The sequence below is a fragment of the Corylus avellana genome, chromosome 5 (assembly GCF_965113065.1).
Source record: "Corylus avellana chromosome 5, dhCorAvel1.hap1.2, whole genome shotgun sequence".
Lineage (NCBI taxonomy): Eukaryota > Viridiplantae > Streptophyta > Magnoliopsida > Fagales > Betulaceae > Corylus > Corylus avellana.
In genome coordinates, this window is record NC_142494.1 from 18,957,445 (window position 1) to 18,974,994 (window position 17,550).

The 17,550-nt window shown below is 37.7% G+C and overlaps 1 protein-coding gene across 1 annotated transcript; it reads right to left on the reverse strand.

The window, feature by feature from the left end:
- Window positions 1-11,436: 11,436 nt before the first annotated feature.
- LOC132181955 (cytokinin hydroxylase-like) lies at window positions 11,437-14,696 on the reverse strand. Its single transcript, XM_059595171.2, has 4 exons — window positions 14,362-14,696; window positions 13,953-14,182; window positions 12,849-13,460; window positions 11,437-11,874 (listed from the first exon to the last, which is right to left on the reverse strand). The coding sequence occupies exons 1-4, from the start codon at window positions 14,648-14,650 to the stop codon at window positions 11,437-11,439; spliced, it is 1,569 nt and encodes a 522-aa protein (XP_059451154.2). The 5' UTR covers window positions 14,651-14,696.
- Window positions 14,697-17,550: the final 2,854 nt, after the last annotated feature.

Consider the following 17,550-nt stretch of genomic DNA (forward strand, 5'->3'; position numbering starts at 1 on the left):
GTGACAACTGTGAAATATTCGGTTGTGGTGAATGGGGAAACCGTGTGGGCGTATTACTCCATCTAGGGGTTTGAGACAAGGGGATCCTATTTCGCCATATTTGTTTATTATTTGTGCAGAGGCTCTGAGTGCTTTGGTGGTTAAAGCAAATACGGAAGGTGCTCTCATGGGGTTCCTACCTCAAAATTTGGGCCGCGAATTAGTCATCTTTTCTTTGCGGATGACAGTTTGCTGTTTTGCAGGAGTACTCTTCCCCAATGGGATTTTTTGACATCCTTATTAAGAAAGTACGAAGAAGCCTCGGGACAACGGCTAAACTGTAACAAAACGGCGATGTTTTTCAGCAAAAACACCCCACTAGCTACCCGAGAGGAGATTGTGGGGGCGGCAAGAATTCCAGAGACACAACGCTACGACACCTATTTGGGGTTACCGGCGTTGGTGGGAAAATCTCGCATGACTGCTTTTAAGAAACTCAAAGACAAGGTGTGGAAAAGGCTTCAGGATTGGAAGCTCAAATTTCTGTCTCAAGCAGGGAAGGAAATATTGCTTAAGGCAGTCATTCAAGCTATACCAACATATAGTATGAAATGTTTTTCTCTTACCTAAAACGTTGTGTTCGGAGATTAATTCTCTAATGCAACAATTTTGGTGGGGGATCCAAGACAAGTCAAGGATACATTGGATGAGTTGGAGCCGATTGGGGTTTTCTAAGAATGAGGGGGGAATGGGATTTCGAGATTTACGAAGTTTTAACAAAGCTTTGTTGGCAAAACAGGCATGGCGTCTATGGAATCAGCCCAATAGTTTTATCGCCCGTATTATGGAAGCCAAATATTACCGAGGGCAGAATTTTTTAGATTCATCTCTTGGACACCGTCCATCTTTTGCATGGCGGAGTATTCACAGTTCTCAAGATTTACTAAAGGAGGGTTTGATTTGGCGGATAGGGAATGGGGAGACAGTTCGTATTTGGAAAGATAGATGGATCCCGGGTCCTTCTACTTTTCAAGTTTTTTCTCCACCCCTTTTGCTGCACTCAGAAGCCACGGTTAGTGAACTAATTGATGCAGATTCACGATGGTGGAAGACCCAGCTGCTGGAAAACTTATTTTCAAACGAGGAAGTGCAGATGATTCTTTCCTTACCAATCAGTCATCCTAACAGAGAAGATGTTTGTATCTGGAGAGGAACTAAGAATGGTATTTTTTCTGTACGTTCTGCTTATTATATTCAGAAGGATATAGAAAAAAAGGGGCTGGCCGAGAGTTCTTCTCCCAAGGGGTTTATGTTCAGTTTGGAGGAATATTTGGGGATTGCAGGTACCAAACGTGGAGAAGAATTTCTTGTGGCGGGCGTGTCATGACATACTTCCAACCAAGAAGAATCTGCAACGAAGGAAAATACTTGATGATCCACTATGTCCCATTTGTGGTTTAGAGGAGGAAACGGTGTTGCATATTCTGTGGGAATGCCCTTCGGCAAAGGACGTATGGAGTGTGGGCTGCATCAAATTTCAAAAAAGCTCCAGTGCTGGTATGAGTTTTTTTGCAATCGTGAAAGAAATCTTCAAAAAATGTAAAACAGAGGAAGTAATCCAATTTGTCGGCATTAGTCGACGATTATGGCTGCGGCGTAATGAGGTCGTGCATGGGGGGCCTTTCTTGAATCCTAATACACTGAAGCAGAATGCTACACTAGCTGCTGCACTTTACGCTGATCTGCTGCAGTCCAAGGGTAGTAATAGTCCACGGCTGAGTGTATGTTCGAAGTGGAGTGCTCCTTCTCCGGGTTGGATAAAACTGAATTGGGATGCCTCTGTTGAAATGGAGAGGGGAAGGTTGGGTTATGGTGCAGTGTTACGGGATGAGAAAGGGAGGGTTGTTGCTGCTCAGTGCAGAAATTTGCTGGGCAGATTGGATCCGACATTAGCAGAAGCGGGGGCACTCTTGATGGCAATTAAATTTTGCAGAGAACTGGGCTACCAAAGGATCCATTTTGAAGGAGATTCCAAGATTGTGGTTGATGGAATAAATTCAGCAAAGGATGACTGGAGCCGAACCGGAATGCTATTGGAGGATATAAAGTCCGAGCTTCAATCGTTTCCCCACTGGCGGGTGTCGTTTATTGGTCGAGACGGAAATAAAGCGGCGCATAATTTATCGAAGATGGCCATTCAAAATAATGTAACTAATCAGTGGATTTTTACTATTCCTGATTGTATCTCTGATATAGTTAGGATAGAGTATTTTGCTCTATCTTCGTAATTTATCAATGAGAACGTATTCATCTTTCAAAAAAAAAATATGCATGTTTGACATATATAAAATAATCGTACAATGCGGGAAAAGTAATAACAAGTATCCATGTGAGTTTATACTCACTCGGGTCGTAAACCTCCATAAAATCTCATTGAGGCTCCAGAACCTTGAAAACTGAGAAAAGACCTATCATTAGTTTTAAACCTGAGCTAAAACGAACCTAGAACATAAAATAGGGGGATAGAATGTCAGGCCAAGATGGCATTTCCTGGAGCCGGCTCTGGGCAAGCGCTCGGCCCCTAGGGCGAGCGTTTGGCTAGAGAGGTTCAAGTGGAACCTCATTTGGTCCAAGGATCTCCTAAGCCTTCTCAGCTAGTCCTAAGGCCACAAAAAGGGTTTCTAACACTTTCTAACCAAAGCAACGTCTCCATGCATAAAGAAATACGTCTAATAGAAAAGAAATGCTAAACCAAGCTTAAACCAAGATCAAAGACAACAACCTAACTAAAAGCTCAAAAAAAAAAACAACTAAGCTAACTATGAAAGCACTTTAACAATATAACAACTAATTAAGGAACAAGCTAAGCTTAGAAGATTACCTCCTTGAAGCAAAACTTCTAATAAATATCTCCTTCTCCTTCAAGAACACCAAAGAAACACTAAAAAGCTCACCTAACACTCAAGCAGCACTTCTAAAGACAACAGGGTGAAAATAGGCTTAAGGGGTCGAATGGGGGGTGGGGTATTTATAAGGGAAAGAGGCTGAGGGTGAAATGGGAAATTTTTGAAAAGGAGCAATCGCTCGGGTGGTCCATGGGTGAACACTTGTGTACTATTCACAACGGGCAAAAAATGCTTTTCATTCGTCGCAGGAAAAGTTTTGAAAAGTTGCGAGCGCTCGTGTATTATTGGGTCGAGCACTCGTATACTATTCATAGATTTTATTAGTAGTCCCAAAAAAGTCAACGAGTGCTCAGCCTAGTCCCCACACGAGTGCTCAAACAAGAGTCCAAAAATTGGTCAGCGAGTGCTGAGCCCTGCAGTTGACTTTTCAATAGTTTGACCAATTGCGCAGTATTTAGTAAAACAAGCATAACTTTTGCTATGTGTCTCGGAATTGCGCATGCGACCCCATTTCGGAAAGTCCTTTCTGCGAGGAACATCATGGTAACCATTCCAATACTTTTAAGTGCCTTCTTAGGATTCTAAAATCTAAGATTTCCCTCATAAGACAGTGTTTCAAATGCTTGCTCGTCCTTTAGGAATTATTCCTTAACCGTCACACCGTAATCAATCCCATACTCATTGGTTACCATGTATAAGCTGATTCTTCAGTACTATATGCATTGGTATCTTTGCTGAACGTTTGGTGCAATAGTAAATTCTTAAAAAGTCCAAGGTCCTACACTTAACCAAATGAGAACCAACTCTAGCATCATAATTAGAGTGTACTTAACCCTAATTTATTTTTGGGGTATTACACTCTAGGAGAAGTTTATGCCTCTTTGTTTCTCCTTAGGGTTTTCTCCCTATATCCTGCTTCCACTAGTCAGAGTTTGATATTTCATCTGTTGTACGGGTGTGATAAGTGCCTTGCCCCCTCTTGCAGGGTCCTTAGTAGCTACTATCACCGTATTTTTGCTATCACATCCTGGTTCCTTAGTTCTCTAGGCTGCTGACTCCTATCATTTTCCTATCTTCAATCATCCCCTCTTTCCATGCTTTCCCGAGGGCCATTCTCCCGACCCCTATCTCCTTTTTTTTTTTTTTTTTCTTCATGCGCCACCCACCTTTCTTCTTCTTCCTTTTCTTTTTTCTCTCTTTCCTTTTTTCCTTCCCTTCTCTCCTGCGACATTAGCTTTCTTTTTTTTTGCTTCTAGGGAAACTTCACTGCAGACCTCTGAACTTCCACCCAATTTGATAAATCCTCCTAAACTTCAAAATTTCTCAATTTAGTCCCCTAAACTTTCAATTGCTCTCAATTTGGACCCCTCCGTCAGATTTTAAACGTTACATGACGTTTATACCCCTAACTTTTGTATAAAATTCCAACTTCCAAAATGTTTTTTTGAAAAAGGGAAACCTTCACTTTGGCCCCCTGAACTTTCACTCGATTTTACAAACTCCCTTGAACTTCCAAATCTCTCATTTTGGACCCCTGAACTTTCAATTACTTTCAATGTGGACCAATTCGTCAGATTTTAAACGTTACATGACGTTTATGCCCCTGACTTTTGTATAAAATTCTAACTTCCAACACGTTTTTTTATTTAAAAAAAAAATGAAAATTAAGGACATTTTGATCTTTTTTGTATTTTTAATGTCTAAAATTAACAGAAGGGTTCTACTTAAAAGTAAGTGAAAGTTCAAGGGTCCAAAATGAGAGATTTGAAAGTTCAGGTAGAGTTTGTAAAATTGGGTGGAAGTTCAGAGGGCCAAAGTGAAGTTTTCCCTAAAAAAAACAAGGGGAAACTTCACTGAAGACTCCTGAACTTTCACCTGATTTGATAAACCCCACCTAAACTTCAAAATATCTCAATTTAGTCCCCCTGAACTTTCAATTGCTGTCAATTTGGACCCCTCCGTCATATTTTAAACGCTACATGACGTTTATACCCCTGACTTTTGTATAAAATTCCAACTTCCAAAATGGTTTTTTATTTAAAAAAAAAAAACAAAAAACAAAAATTAGGGATATTTTGGTCTTTTTTGTATTTTTAACGGCTAAAATTGACGGAGGGGTCTAAATTGACAGCAATTGAAAGTTTAGGAGACTAAATTGATAGATTTTGAAGTTTAGGGGGGTATTTCAAAACGGGTGGAAGTTCAGAGGTCTTCAGTGAAGTTTTTCCAAAAAACAAAAATCAGAGATATTTTGGTCTTTCTTTGTATTTTTAACGGTTAAGATTGACAGAGGGGTCTAAATTAAGAGCAATTGAAAGTTCAGGGGACTAAATTGAGAGATTTTGAAGTTTAAAGGGTATTTCAAAACGGGTGGAAGTTCGGGGGTCTTCAGTAAAGTTTCCCATTTTCTTTTTCTTTGTTTTCTTTGTTTTATCTTTTCCTTCTTTTCTTTTCTTCAGTAAAGTTTCCAAAATATCCCTGATTTTTTTTTTTTTTTTTTTTTTTTTTTAAAAAAAAAAACGTTTTGGAAGTTAAAATTTTATACAAAAGTCAGGGGTATAAACGTCATGTAATGTTTAAAATCTGACGTAGGGGTCCACATTGAGAGAAATTTAAAGTTCGGGGGCCCAAAGTGAGAGATTTGGAAGTTCAGGAGAGTTTGTAAAATCGGGTGGAAGTTCAGGGAGTCAAAGTGAAATTTCCTTCTTTTTTTTTAGGGGAAACTTCAGAAAGCCCCCCTGAACTTCCAGCGATTTTGACAAACCCCCCCTGAATTTTCAAAACGCTCACTTAGGCCCCCTGAACTTTGATTTTCTCTCACTTTAGACCCTTTTAACTTTTTATACCCATTTTACCCTCAACTAAAACTACGTCGTTTTGGACTCAACCAAAACTACGTCGTTTTGTACTAAAAAACTACACATTTTTGGGCTTCAAAACTACATCACCACTCAACCCAAAACGACTTCGTTTTCAGTATAATATTAAAAAAAAAAAAAATCGAGGGTGGCTGGTCTAGGGGTGGTCGGACCACCCCCTTGGCCATGGGGGTGGTCCAGCCACCCCCAAAAGGCCGGAAAAAAAAAACGGGGGGGGGGGGGGGGGGGATCGTGAGGGTGGCCGGACCACCCCCAAGGGGCTGGGGGTGGTTTCGGCCACCCCATACAGCCGGTATGGGGTGGCCGAAACCCCCCCAGCCCCTTGGGAGTGGTCCGGCCACCCCCTTGGCCATGGGGGTGGTTCGGCCACCCTCACGATCCTCCCCCCCCCCCCCCCCGTTTTTTTTTTTTTGGCCAAGGGGGTGGCCGGACCACCCCCTTGGCCATGGGGGTGGTTCGACCACCCCCAGATCGGCCAGGGGGTGGCTTTCTTTTTTCTTTTTCTTTTTTTTTTTTAATTTATTTATTTTGCTTTTCATTTTTTTGAAAAAAAAAAAAAAATTAATGCCTAAAACGACGTCGTTTTGGGCTAGGTAGGTGTTGTAGTTTTAGGACACAAAATGACGTAGTTTTGGGGGAGGGTAAAATAGGTATAAAAAGTCAAATTGTTTAACTTTAACGTTAAAATGGTTTAAAGTGAGAGAAAACCAAAGTTTAGGGGGCCTAAGTGAGACTTTTGGAAATTCCAAGGGAGTTTGTCAAAATCGCTGGAAGTTTAGAAGGGGCTTTCTGAAGTTTTCCCCCCTTTTTTTTTCTTTTCTTTTTTCTTTCTTCTTTTCTTCTCCTTTCTTCCCTTCTGTGGCATCAGCACCTTCTTCTTCTACGTACAGGTCAACTCTCCCAATTGTTGCTCTTTTTGACTCTTACAATTCCACCCATTCCTTTTGTCTGTCGTTGGCATGTGTAAGATTTTTGTACAAAATCTAATATATCTCATATCCCAATTTACAAATTTTCATGACTACATGCTCCATTCTTTTTACTACTTTGTACAGAATGCACAGAAATCAATCAAAAAGGCAAACAAGGTTTCTTAGAATATTTCTATTCTTGAGATTAATATAAGCAACATATTCGACTAACATGTCACAACTCCTAAAATTGCCCAACACCAAAAACGTATTAAAATAGCATTTAAGTTGTTAACTGCTGCGAGTTAACAAACGGAGATAAAAGAAGAGTTGACTTATCTCACGTAACCGATGAAGACGTCAGTTACAATTTGAATGCGCACCTGAGATGTATGAGTGTAGGTACATGATCACATAATTTTGATCGCTCGAATGTGTGTTCATCACCATAACAAATATATTTTTTTATGAGAAACAAATAGCGTTTCCCACAGAGGGTGCCAAATTGTTATAACAGTTTTCGACACGGTGTGGACTGAGTGTTCTTCAGGGCCTTCTAGATCTGCAATACGTCTTCGTGCACTCCAAAATTGCTACAAAAGAAATAAGAGTGTCAAAGGGTCCACCGGTGTCTATACTGAGGAAACTCCAATGCTTAAATCAGTTCCTTGGAGAAGAGCAATTTGATGATCAAAGCTCAATAATTTAGCCTAATCAAGTATTATCAATATCAGAGAAATATTCAGATCCCTTTATACCTTGTGTAGGGGCCTATTTATAGGTTTAAGAGTTTGAGGTAGACTTGGGCTAGTTCTTCTTATTTGAGTTGAATTGGGATTCTAATGAGTGTCAAATATTGTATATTTGTGCCCCTTAATTTACATCTGTTAATCATTTAGCTGTGTCTTAATCTGACGTTTCGTGTTAGTTTTGCTATTTTAGTGTTTTGTAGGTTGTTAAGGGAAAACTGGGACTTTAAGGTGAAAAATGCAGATTTTGGAAGAAGGTTGAAAAACAGCCATTTGAGGAAATAGGATCGAGTGCACACTCCTAAGCTCAAGCGCATATGCGCTCGATTGTAGAAGTGTTATGCTCGAGCACACACACAGGCACTCGAGCACATCTGTGCTCAAATATGGGCATAGCAGCACTTGAGGTCAACTGCGCCACTTGAGAGCAACACATGCACAAGTGCGCTCAAGAGCACCCATCCTAGGATCGAGCGCACTCGTGCCCAACATCAAGCCAGTAGTGCCAAAGCGTTGTGCCATAGGAGACCTGATGTCCGAGTGCAATCGAGCGCACTCGCCTGACTTAGCAGCACCGAAACCCTAATTAACATTATAAATATCATATTTTTATGGGGAACCAAGGGCAGTCATACGGAGGTGTGCCAGGGGGCGCTATTCTTTGTCATTTTCGTGTTTTTTGGGTTTTTGTAGCTCTGAACACCAATTCTTTTATAAGTTCTTTGATTTTAATGAAGTTAATTAGTTTGTTTATGATTCATTTTGTCATGAGAGGCTAAACATTCAATTAAGCTTGAAGATGAAGCCTCACCATTGATTATTTGCATATTTTTATGTTTTGTTCGTACAATTCTAACGTTTAGTGTAATGTCTGTTCATTTCAATTCAATTATTTGATTAAGTTCTTCTAATTGATTGTTTAGATTAATATTTGTGTCAAAGTTGGATATTTAATGTGTTTCATCCGTCGAATAGATTGCATCTTTCAATTTAAATTGATATCCATTGTTTTTCGTTAATCAAACGGATACATTGGATGATATGATTTTAAGTTGGATATGCATTGTGATTTGTATAATAGATGGATTCATGGAATCTTTCAGTATGTTATTTTTATTAAAAAAATAAATAAAAATGAACATGCACTGGATTTTATTCAAATTTGAATGTATGAACAAACATAATAATGTGTGCTTTAATTTGGTGAGTGTGAATTTTGAAACCTTAATATTTATCTTTTGATTAATTTTATTTTGTTTTGTTTTCAATTTCAAAAATCAAATCAATTCTCGAGACTAGGTTAGGATTTAATTAGTTCAGATTAAAATTGTTTTAAAAAACACAATTCTTTGTAGGGTCGACCTCGCACTTGCAAAACCCTTTATTGCAAACGATTCATGCACTTGCGAGTACTTTAAAACTCACAACAGATTCCTGAAAGCTGTAATTGGACTTGGGCTCCTACATCAATATAGACTTGAGTAGGACTTATTTATTCTAATAGAGCCCCAGTTAAACTGTATCTCATGCTATTTAATTAATAGCTTTGTGGACCTGTCATTGGCTAAGGCTCAAAACCTGATGGGCTTGTAGTGTGATTTTATTCCCAACACTTTGGTCATTAGATGATTCAAACCAAAAATGAAATGAGCTACTTGAGAAACAGAGGGGAGAGAGGTAAGAAGGAAAAAGAGAAAGTGGGGAACTTGCTGTTGTCAATGGAAGTTGCAGCTGCAAAGGCGAAGCCGACAGTGCTGCTTTCGGGAGAGGGCAAGCCGATGGGCGCAAGGAGTTGGGCGGATCATTAAGTTCTGGATTTGGGGGTGGGGGGGAATCGTCACTGTCGACAATGTCCCTCAAAACCCTAGCACATTTTTTTTCATTTTCTTCCTTTTAATTTTTTGTCAAATTTTTTTGATTTATTAAATTTTTAGTTTTTTAATTTTTCATAAGCATATGGTCACGTGTCACTCTATCCTTTGGCCACGTGAATTTCCGTTAAGTTTTTGAATAGTAGATTAACAGAAGTACCATATATATATGATACAAAATAAAACCGATAGAGTAAAAAATAAAGTTCTTAAACCACATGGGCCAAAAACATGTGTTGAGCAGTATGAGGGTTGGATTTCTGAATTTTCGGCTCTGAATAGCCCTACTGTCTACTGAGACAACCTTAGGCTAGATCCATTCAGAACCATACCCAATCAATAGAATGAGAAATCCTATTCTCACTAAAGCCTATGGTTTTCCAAGAGAGTACATCAAAATTGTGGGCCTCTACATTGTATCATTGATGTACTTATTTTTGGTCATGAAAAGAATTAAGTCATATGCCGTGGGATCAAAATTTAACACAAGAGTGTGATGGGCGGCGCTCTTTACTAGTTTATTGTGTTGTGTGATGTCCATTGGAATGGCAATGGTTTCAAAATATTCCTTACTTAAGCCATAATTTTTATTCTTCCTTTAACTCAAATGGGGGGCTAATTAAAGTTAATCGGAGTAATTAAATAGAAACAGAATGAATTCCACGATTGTGCATATGTGATAATTTAACATAATTTTGCGACTAGGAACTTATTATTTTTGTTTTTAATATAGATGAGCTGAAAGTCCAACTAGTTGCATAGACCAATTAAAAACAGATCTGTAGCTCATAAGTCATAATTAAGGGAGCTAGCCTTGCTTGGTGGAATCGGTGATGTTGCTAGTAAAATTGGTTATAGCGATTTTATTGATGTTTATAGGTGGAGTTGTGAGTGCGTCTAAAGATACTCATACATCTTAGCTTTTGGCCAACTTTTGGAGAAGCTGAAGAGACTCAGAAACGGTCCCTACAAGAGTAGAACGACAACAAAAAAAAAAAAAAAACCACACGAGGTACGACATGTACGTAGTGTGGCCCGAATCTGGATCTGGAAGCCTCCCATATGTTAAAAAGGGACACCACATGTAGATTCAGAGGCAGAAACTGGAGGAGAAAGACGAGGGAGTGCTGTAAATCTGACTTCTAAAACCAAAACAGAGGAGTAAAAAACAAAAAAAAAAAACCCTAAAGGAAATGGTGAAAGGGAAAAACAAAGAAATAATGAGAGAGATAGTCAGAGATATGGAGATGGAGGCTTTTCAGAGAGGGGTATGGCATTCCAGTTTCAATCTGGACATATGATGCCTCCTTTTTGATATCAAAAAGGGCAATGACAACAGAAAAGAAAACTAGTAGAGTTTCTTTTTCTTTTATATGGTTGTATTGTATTATAATTAATGTGAAGAAGTCTGAAACAATGATTGCGGGTTTTCTTTGTAGATATCCGAATTCTTTGTTCTGATTATATCTACGACTTTTGTGGTTTTCTTTTCTGCATGTGTAGAAAACTAAAGATTCTGAGTTTGTTGGATGGCCTTCTCACTTTATTTTTTGGTATTCCTAGCTTTTATAATGTTCAAAAGAATCATCATAGGAAAGAACATATATGTTGGTGTCTAACACTAATAACCAACACGTCAGAAAACGTACGTCATATATGCGGATAGATAATCCTATGCATTATTCGTACTAGGATCCACTCTGGATCTGACTTTCTATCCATTGAATTAATGCTGAAACTTGGATAATATTTTTATGGATGGGATCGAATTTAATTGAATCACAACTTGTTATTTGTTCCTGATTAATTAAGAATATGACGACAATGAAGGCAGACTAGCTGCTATATATTCTTAGCTAGGCTCTCTCCATTGTGTAGACTTAATTAATTAATTATAAGAATTAGCTCCTCCAATACGAGATCAAATAGCAGTTAACATATTGAGATGATTTTGGAGCCATAATTTTAATGGTAAATTAAGGAACACAGCCATCTATTATATATTTTCATTATACATCATGGAGCTAGCTATATAAATGAAAGATGATTAATATATTATTTCTCTACAAGCACGAAAAAGAAAAAAAGAAAAAAAAAAAAAAAAGGAAAAAATATCCCTACTAGCTAGTACAATAGAATTACTAGTTGCTCTGAAGAGGTTGAACTATGAGAGGCAGCCCATACTGAGGCCTTAGAGAGAGCAAAATAGAAGGAGAATGAATATAAGTTGGGGAGAGGGTGAAGGAAAACTTAGAGAGAATTAGGGTTAACACAATCTTGTACTCCATGAACGTCAAGTTCCTGCCGATACACATTCTCCCTCCAAAACCAAAGGGCACATACCCCATCTTGTGCTTGCACCCGCCATAGATTCCGTCTTCTTTGAACCTCTCTGGCCGGAATTCATTCACGTCGTCGCCCCACAGCGCCGGGTCGTGATGCATGGCGACCACGTCGATCCACATGTTGGTGCCGTTAGGAATTGTTAGGTCATCTACTTGGATGTCTCCTCTTGCTTGCCTTTGCACGTTTGGTGCTGATGGGTACAGTCGAAGAACCTCATTCATTACCCATCCCATCTGCATCGTTAAATGCACATTCATTTGTAAGATTTTGACATAACAAACTAGTGTATTTGTCTTTATTTAATTAATAGACGGTTATATAATTATTATATAATTTAATAATAATAATAATAATAATAATAAAAATTAATTTTCGTTATCATGTCATTTGAATTATAAAACTAGCAGGTTGGTCTCAATCGGCTGTTATTGTGTGCTGTAGACGGCCCAACCAGACAAGGCAAAGTGTACTCAGCCTTGTGTGGCTTTATAGGAGTTTTTGCATAGTAAACCAATAGAGTGTTGCCAAATGTCATCGGAGGGAGTTTGTACTATCCCACAAGTGGTACTCTCAACTCTGTATAGATATGACGCTGACACCGTGACACGGGCCCTCCTTCTAGATTCCATCAAATACTGTAGATCACGCGCTTTGCCGCGTGTGGTAGCTAGCACTTCTTGGTCACCGTTGTTGACCAATGGGTGACCTTTTTTCCAAGGTCGGTAGTTGACACCAACTAGGGTAACGATCGACCGCCAAGGTAACAGTTCTTCGGAATTATTATTTTTTAAATTTTTTTTTTTTTTTTTTTTTTCAAGTTAAAATTCAAGGAAGAAAAATCTTATTGACTATGTCACCTGGCTACATTTCCATTCCGTAAACTAAAGTATTTAGTCAATTCTAATCCTTTTTTAAACTACAAATTCAATGAAGAATTTTCTAATGCATTCTTTTCTATTTTCTGATATCCTTGTCCCCCACTCCCAAGAAAAGATTGTACGTATATCGACTAATTAAGACCACATGCATCATGTTCACGACCACAAGAATCTATGCGATCTACACCTATAGTACAATGCATCGACATTTATTAGAATTTGAAGAATTTGTTAAATTATTATTTCTCTAATTTATATTATAACATGCTTTCACATGACATGTACAACCAAATCAAACATATAGTGTGTGAAAGAACGTATAATGTTACCTTCTTTAGTCCGGCAAGCTTGCTGACATCGATCTCCTTATCTTTAACAACTTCTCTAATCTCATCTCTCAACTGATGTTGCCAATCTTGATGGACAGCCAGAAGCAGTAAGGTCCATGTGATTGCCAATGCTGTCGTCTCATGGCCTCCAAAGAAGAAAGTCTTGCACTCATCGACGAGCTCCCGTGGTGTTAATGTCTTCACCGGCCGGCCGTCGACACGGCTCCCTTGAAGCAATAACCCTAGCAAGTCGTTTGAAGCAGGTTGTTCTTTAATCGTTTTTTGTCTGTCGGTTATGATTGACAAAAACAGCCCGTCGATTTCTTTTCCAAGCCTTTTGGCCTCTAGGGCTTTCTTAGGGCAGAAGAATTTGCTAAAAGGGACCCCTACGAAGCGGTTCGTTTGGAAGAGAGTAATTTGCAGCTTTCTTAATTTGTGGAAAACATTCCGGCCACTTTCGTTACTTACGCCACAGCTTGTCTTAGCAATGATCTCTCCAGCCGTTGTCGTGATTTCCCTCTCAATGTCAATCTCTGGTCTGCCGGAGATGATGAGGGTAGACCACTTATCAAGCATTCTAGTGGTCGAGTCCACCATTATGGATGCCATAACCTAAAAAAATTAACAAGAAATACCCAATTTAGTGGGAAATTTAACAAGAAGGGAAATAAAATATGTAAAGATCAAATTTGAAATTAATGACTGATTTTTACCAGCACATTATATATATCTGATGTATAACATTTCTCAATTTAAAATAAAGCATTCTAACAAAAGAAGTTAAGTATTTGAACCCTTACGTAAAAAAAGAAAATGGTTGAAAAATTGTTGTTTCTTTATGATTATACCATAATGATCATGAAGTTTAAAATTAGATTTTTAGAAAACCGCTAGATCTTTCTCCTTATTGGGTTAATGCGATGTAACACCTTTACGTACGGCAATTGTATTCAAAATTGTTGTACTTTTTTCCCTTTTCTATATTTTCCGACCAATTTACCGTCCATATTGATGCATGACAGATCTTTCTATATTTTCCGACCAATTTACGGTCCATATTGATGCATGAGAGATCTAGAGAGAGAGAGAGAGAGAGAGAGGGACCTTCAAGTTGGAGGGGTGGAATGCCGGAGTGATGACGTGGCGGTGGCGAACCCAGTCATCGCCTTCGGTCATAACCAGACCATTGCCAAACATGGCGTCTCTGTCATTTTTGAATACAGTGGGTTTCCCCCAGCTCCTTGCCATAACCTCCCCAGACATTTTCTTAAGGAACTCAGGATCCGCTACATATAAAAATGGCTCCGTGCCTAGCCAGTAGATGAATACTTTTCCTGCACCACAAAACACTTGGCATATTAAATTTATCATCTTTTCACGTCCTCCCTCTGCATGCTCTTTGTCTACCCTATACACAAAATCTAATGCATACTATATACTACCATGCATATCGTCATAATAAATCGCATATGAAATAAAAATATATAATATTTTAATTACCATAGGAGCTCACCGTGTGACTCTTGCCATTGTGCAAAGTAGGGGAAAACCATTGAGTGAATATCATGGGGGGACTTTGAAGATCCCAAAGAAGAATGTTCTCCTTTCTTCTTAGTCATCTCTCTACTATTACCCAGCGGAAAACTTGGAGTTGGGCCTTTAAACCCATTTCTCCGAAGCTTCTGATATCGCTGAGTTGGTGAAATCCAACAAGAATACAATATTTTCCATGACAGGAAGAGAAGCAGGACCACCATGGCTATGTTAAAAGCTTCAGAATAAAGGTCAAGAAACTGATCCATACTCTCTCTAGATCTCTAGATCTCTCTCTCTCTCTGTCTCTTTGGGGAAGCACAAATACTTGTTTATGTTGGTGGGTATAAAAAATATTAGGGAGTAGATCGAGTATTTATAGACGAGATCGAAAGATTCAGGTAATTCAAGAATGTCGGAACTTTGACCCGTTGTTTGAACATTTTTTAAGACCATGTTTTCGGTTCTTTTTTTTTTTTTTTTTAATAAAGAAAAAGTAGCTTTTTTTTTTTTTTTTTTTTTTTTTTCAACCGTTGTTTTTGGTTCGTACGATCCAAGTCCATCACGCCAAAGATGAGTTTCGCATTCTGTGTGGAAGCCGTCCTACCTTCCCACGGCATCGGCGAATGAGTCTTGTCCACGTCATTTGTTTTGACTGGCTCTTACTTTTTGTTTTGACACGTCATTACATGCGAACCACGAGAAAAAAAAGCCTACGGCGGGATTTCCTGGAAATTTAAAGTAATTAGACAATAGGATATTTAAATACCAATATCAATTGATTTCTTTGAAAGATAATTAACCTATCAAAGTAGCTAGATTTTACTCATTTTCAGTATGCATGGTTGATAAATAGGGTAATAACTGAAAAAGTATACTAAAAGTATTGATTAAATGATTAAATTTATATTTTTTAAAAAATGGTGATTTAATATAATATTAGAACGAGAAATCTTGAGTTCGAACATTGATTTCTTCATCTATCCTCATTTAAATTAAATATTTCATGTGTTAGATCCCACCTATTAAAAATGGAGTATAAACCTACTGACATCTTATGCTTTTTACAAAATTAAATGATCTACACAATTAGTTTTTATAATCTATTCCAAAGTAAAATGACGACTTTTCTATCAATTTCTTATGATGTTTGCTACATGCATGATTCTACATATATAATCCACTATGACGTATTTGTCTAAAAATTTACTCAATTTTCTTAAATTAATGAAGGACAAAAATTTCATTCAATGTGGTTTGGAGGAAATTTACTCCAACTCATTTTAATAAATGCCAAGTCTCCTCTAACATTTGAAAGGCACATGTTTTTTTTTAAACATTTTTAGTAGTCATTTATTACCCTTCTAACGCTAGCTTCATTTCCTCCCCTCGTCCCTCTCCCATCTTTCCACATTTAAAATCACAATTGGATATGTGGGGCAATATGAGTCCTCATACATTGGTAACATAAATTCAATGGTGATTTTGAAAGGCGGAATGATGGAAAAAGAATGTGAGAATTAGAGGTGTCAACCCGGTCCAGTTTCCCGGTTTTTAGCCAAAACTGGGACCGAAACCGAGGTACCCCGGTTCTTGGATTTAGGAAACCGGAACCGGGAACCGGGTCCCTGTTAACCGAGGTCCCGGTTACCGGCCGGTTCCTGTTTTTACCCGGTTCGGTAACCGGTTTTTTAAAAAAATAATTTTTTTTTTTTTTATTTTTTATTTTTTAAAAAAAAAAACCTCATGAGAAAATTATTTTCTGAAATGAAACCTCATGAAAAAATCATAAGGTTTCATTTCAAAACCATTTAATCACCTTAATATCAAATTGATAAATACCCAAAACTTAAAGGAAAGAGAAATTTACCTTTGAAGAACTGTCAATCCATTCAACCAAACTCACTGATAAAACTCACCAAGAAAATTATCAGCCACAAAAAGCAAATCTTCCAAAAAATGAAGCACACAAAAGCAAATTAACCAAAAAAAAATCCATAGCATATACAAAAAGTGGAGAAGAATAAGAGAAACGGAGAAAAGATGAGAAGAAGAGGGAGAAGAGAAGAAAATGGAAAAAGAAAAAATGAGGAGAGAGAGGAGGCTCTCGGAGGATGAAAAGGAAGAAAAAAAAAGAAAAAAAAAAAGGAAAATAGATATGACGAGAAGACACAAATAACCCTCTTAATTTAACTATGATAAAGAAAGAATAAGGCCTAACCGTAAATCTACACCATCATACAAAAAGTAAGTGAGGTGAAATACTCAAAAACCCGGTCAAACTAATTCAAATTCATTATATCCTTACCTTTGCGTATTTAAAAGACAAAATAACCCAAAATCAAATTCATTATTTCCTTACTAATTAAACTGGGTGAGCTTAATACCAAATGACAAAATAATAATTTGGCGCTATCAAAGAAAAATCACTGTTATAGAGACATTAGCTCTTTTGTATATTATATATATTAAAAAAATTATTATTATATATAAATGCACCCGGTTCCAGTTTTCCAGTTTTTACCGGGTGCCCAAAACCGGGACCGGAACCTGGGTCCCCGGTTTTTGGTTTTTTTTGCAACCGGAACCGGCTCTCCAGTTTCCGGTTTTCCGGTACCGGTTCCGGTTCCCCGGTAATTTTTGACACCCCTAGCGAGAATGATGTATAGCACTTCTCGAACCCAAACATTGATTTTTAAGGAGCTCAAACATGCATGTTAAATGACACTTGACAATTATTAGAGTGAGTAGAAGGATTTTTTTTCAAACCAATTTAGAAAAAATTTGTGTCCATTAATGAATTTGGATGCAGCAGGATCTAGTCTCTTCATGCAATATATATTGAAGTAGCTGATTTGATAATTTTATTGAATTATATAAGTGATTTTAGAAAAATTTTAAATTAATTAATCATTTTAAAAATAACGTATATGTGAATAACATTTTTTCTAGATGTGACTAACATTCTTTTTTTTAGATTGTGTTGCTTATGCAGTGACTTGTTATCATTCTTGCCATATGACTTTTGGGGCCACTATGATCTGTACTTTCAAATTTGTGTCCATTAATGAATTTGGATGCAGCATGATCTAATCTCTTCATGCAATAGATATTGAAGTAGCTGATTTGATAATTTTATTGAATTATATAAGTGATTTTAGGAAATTTT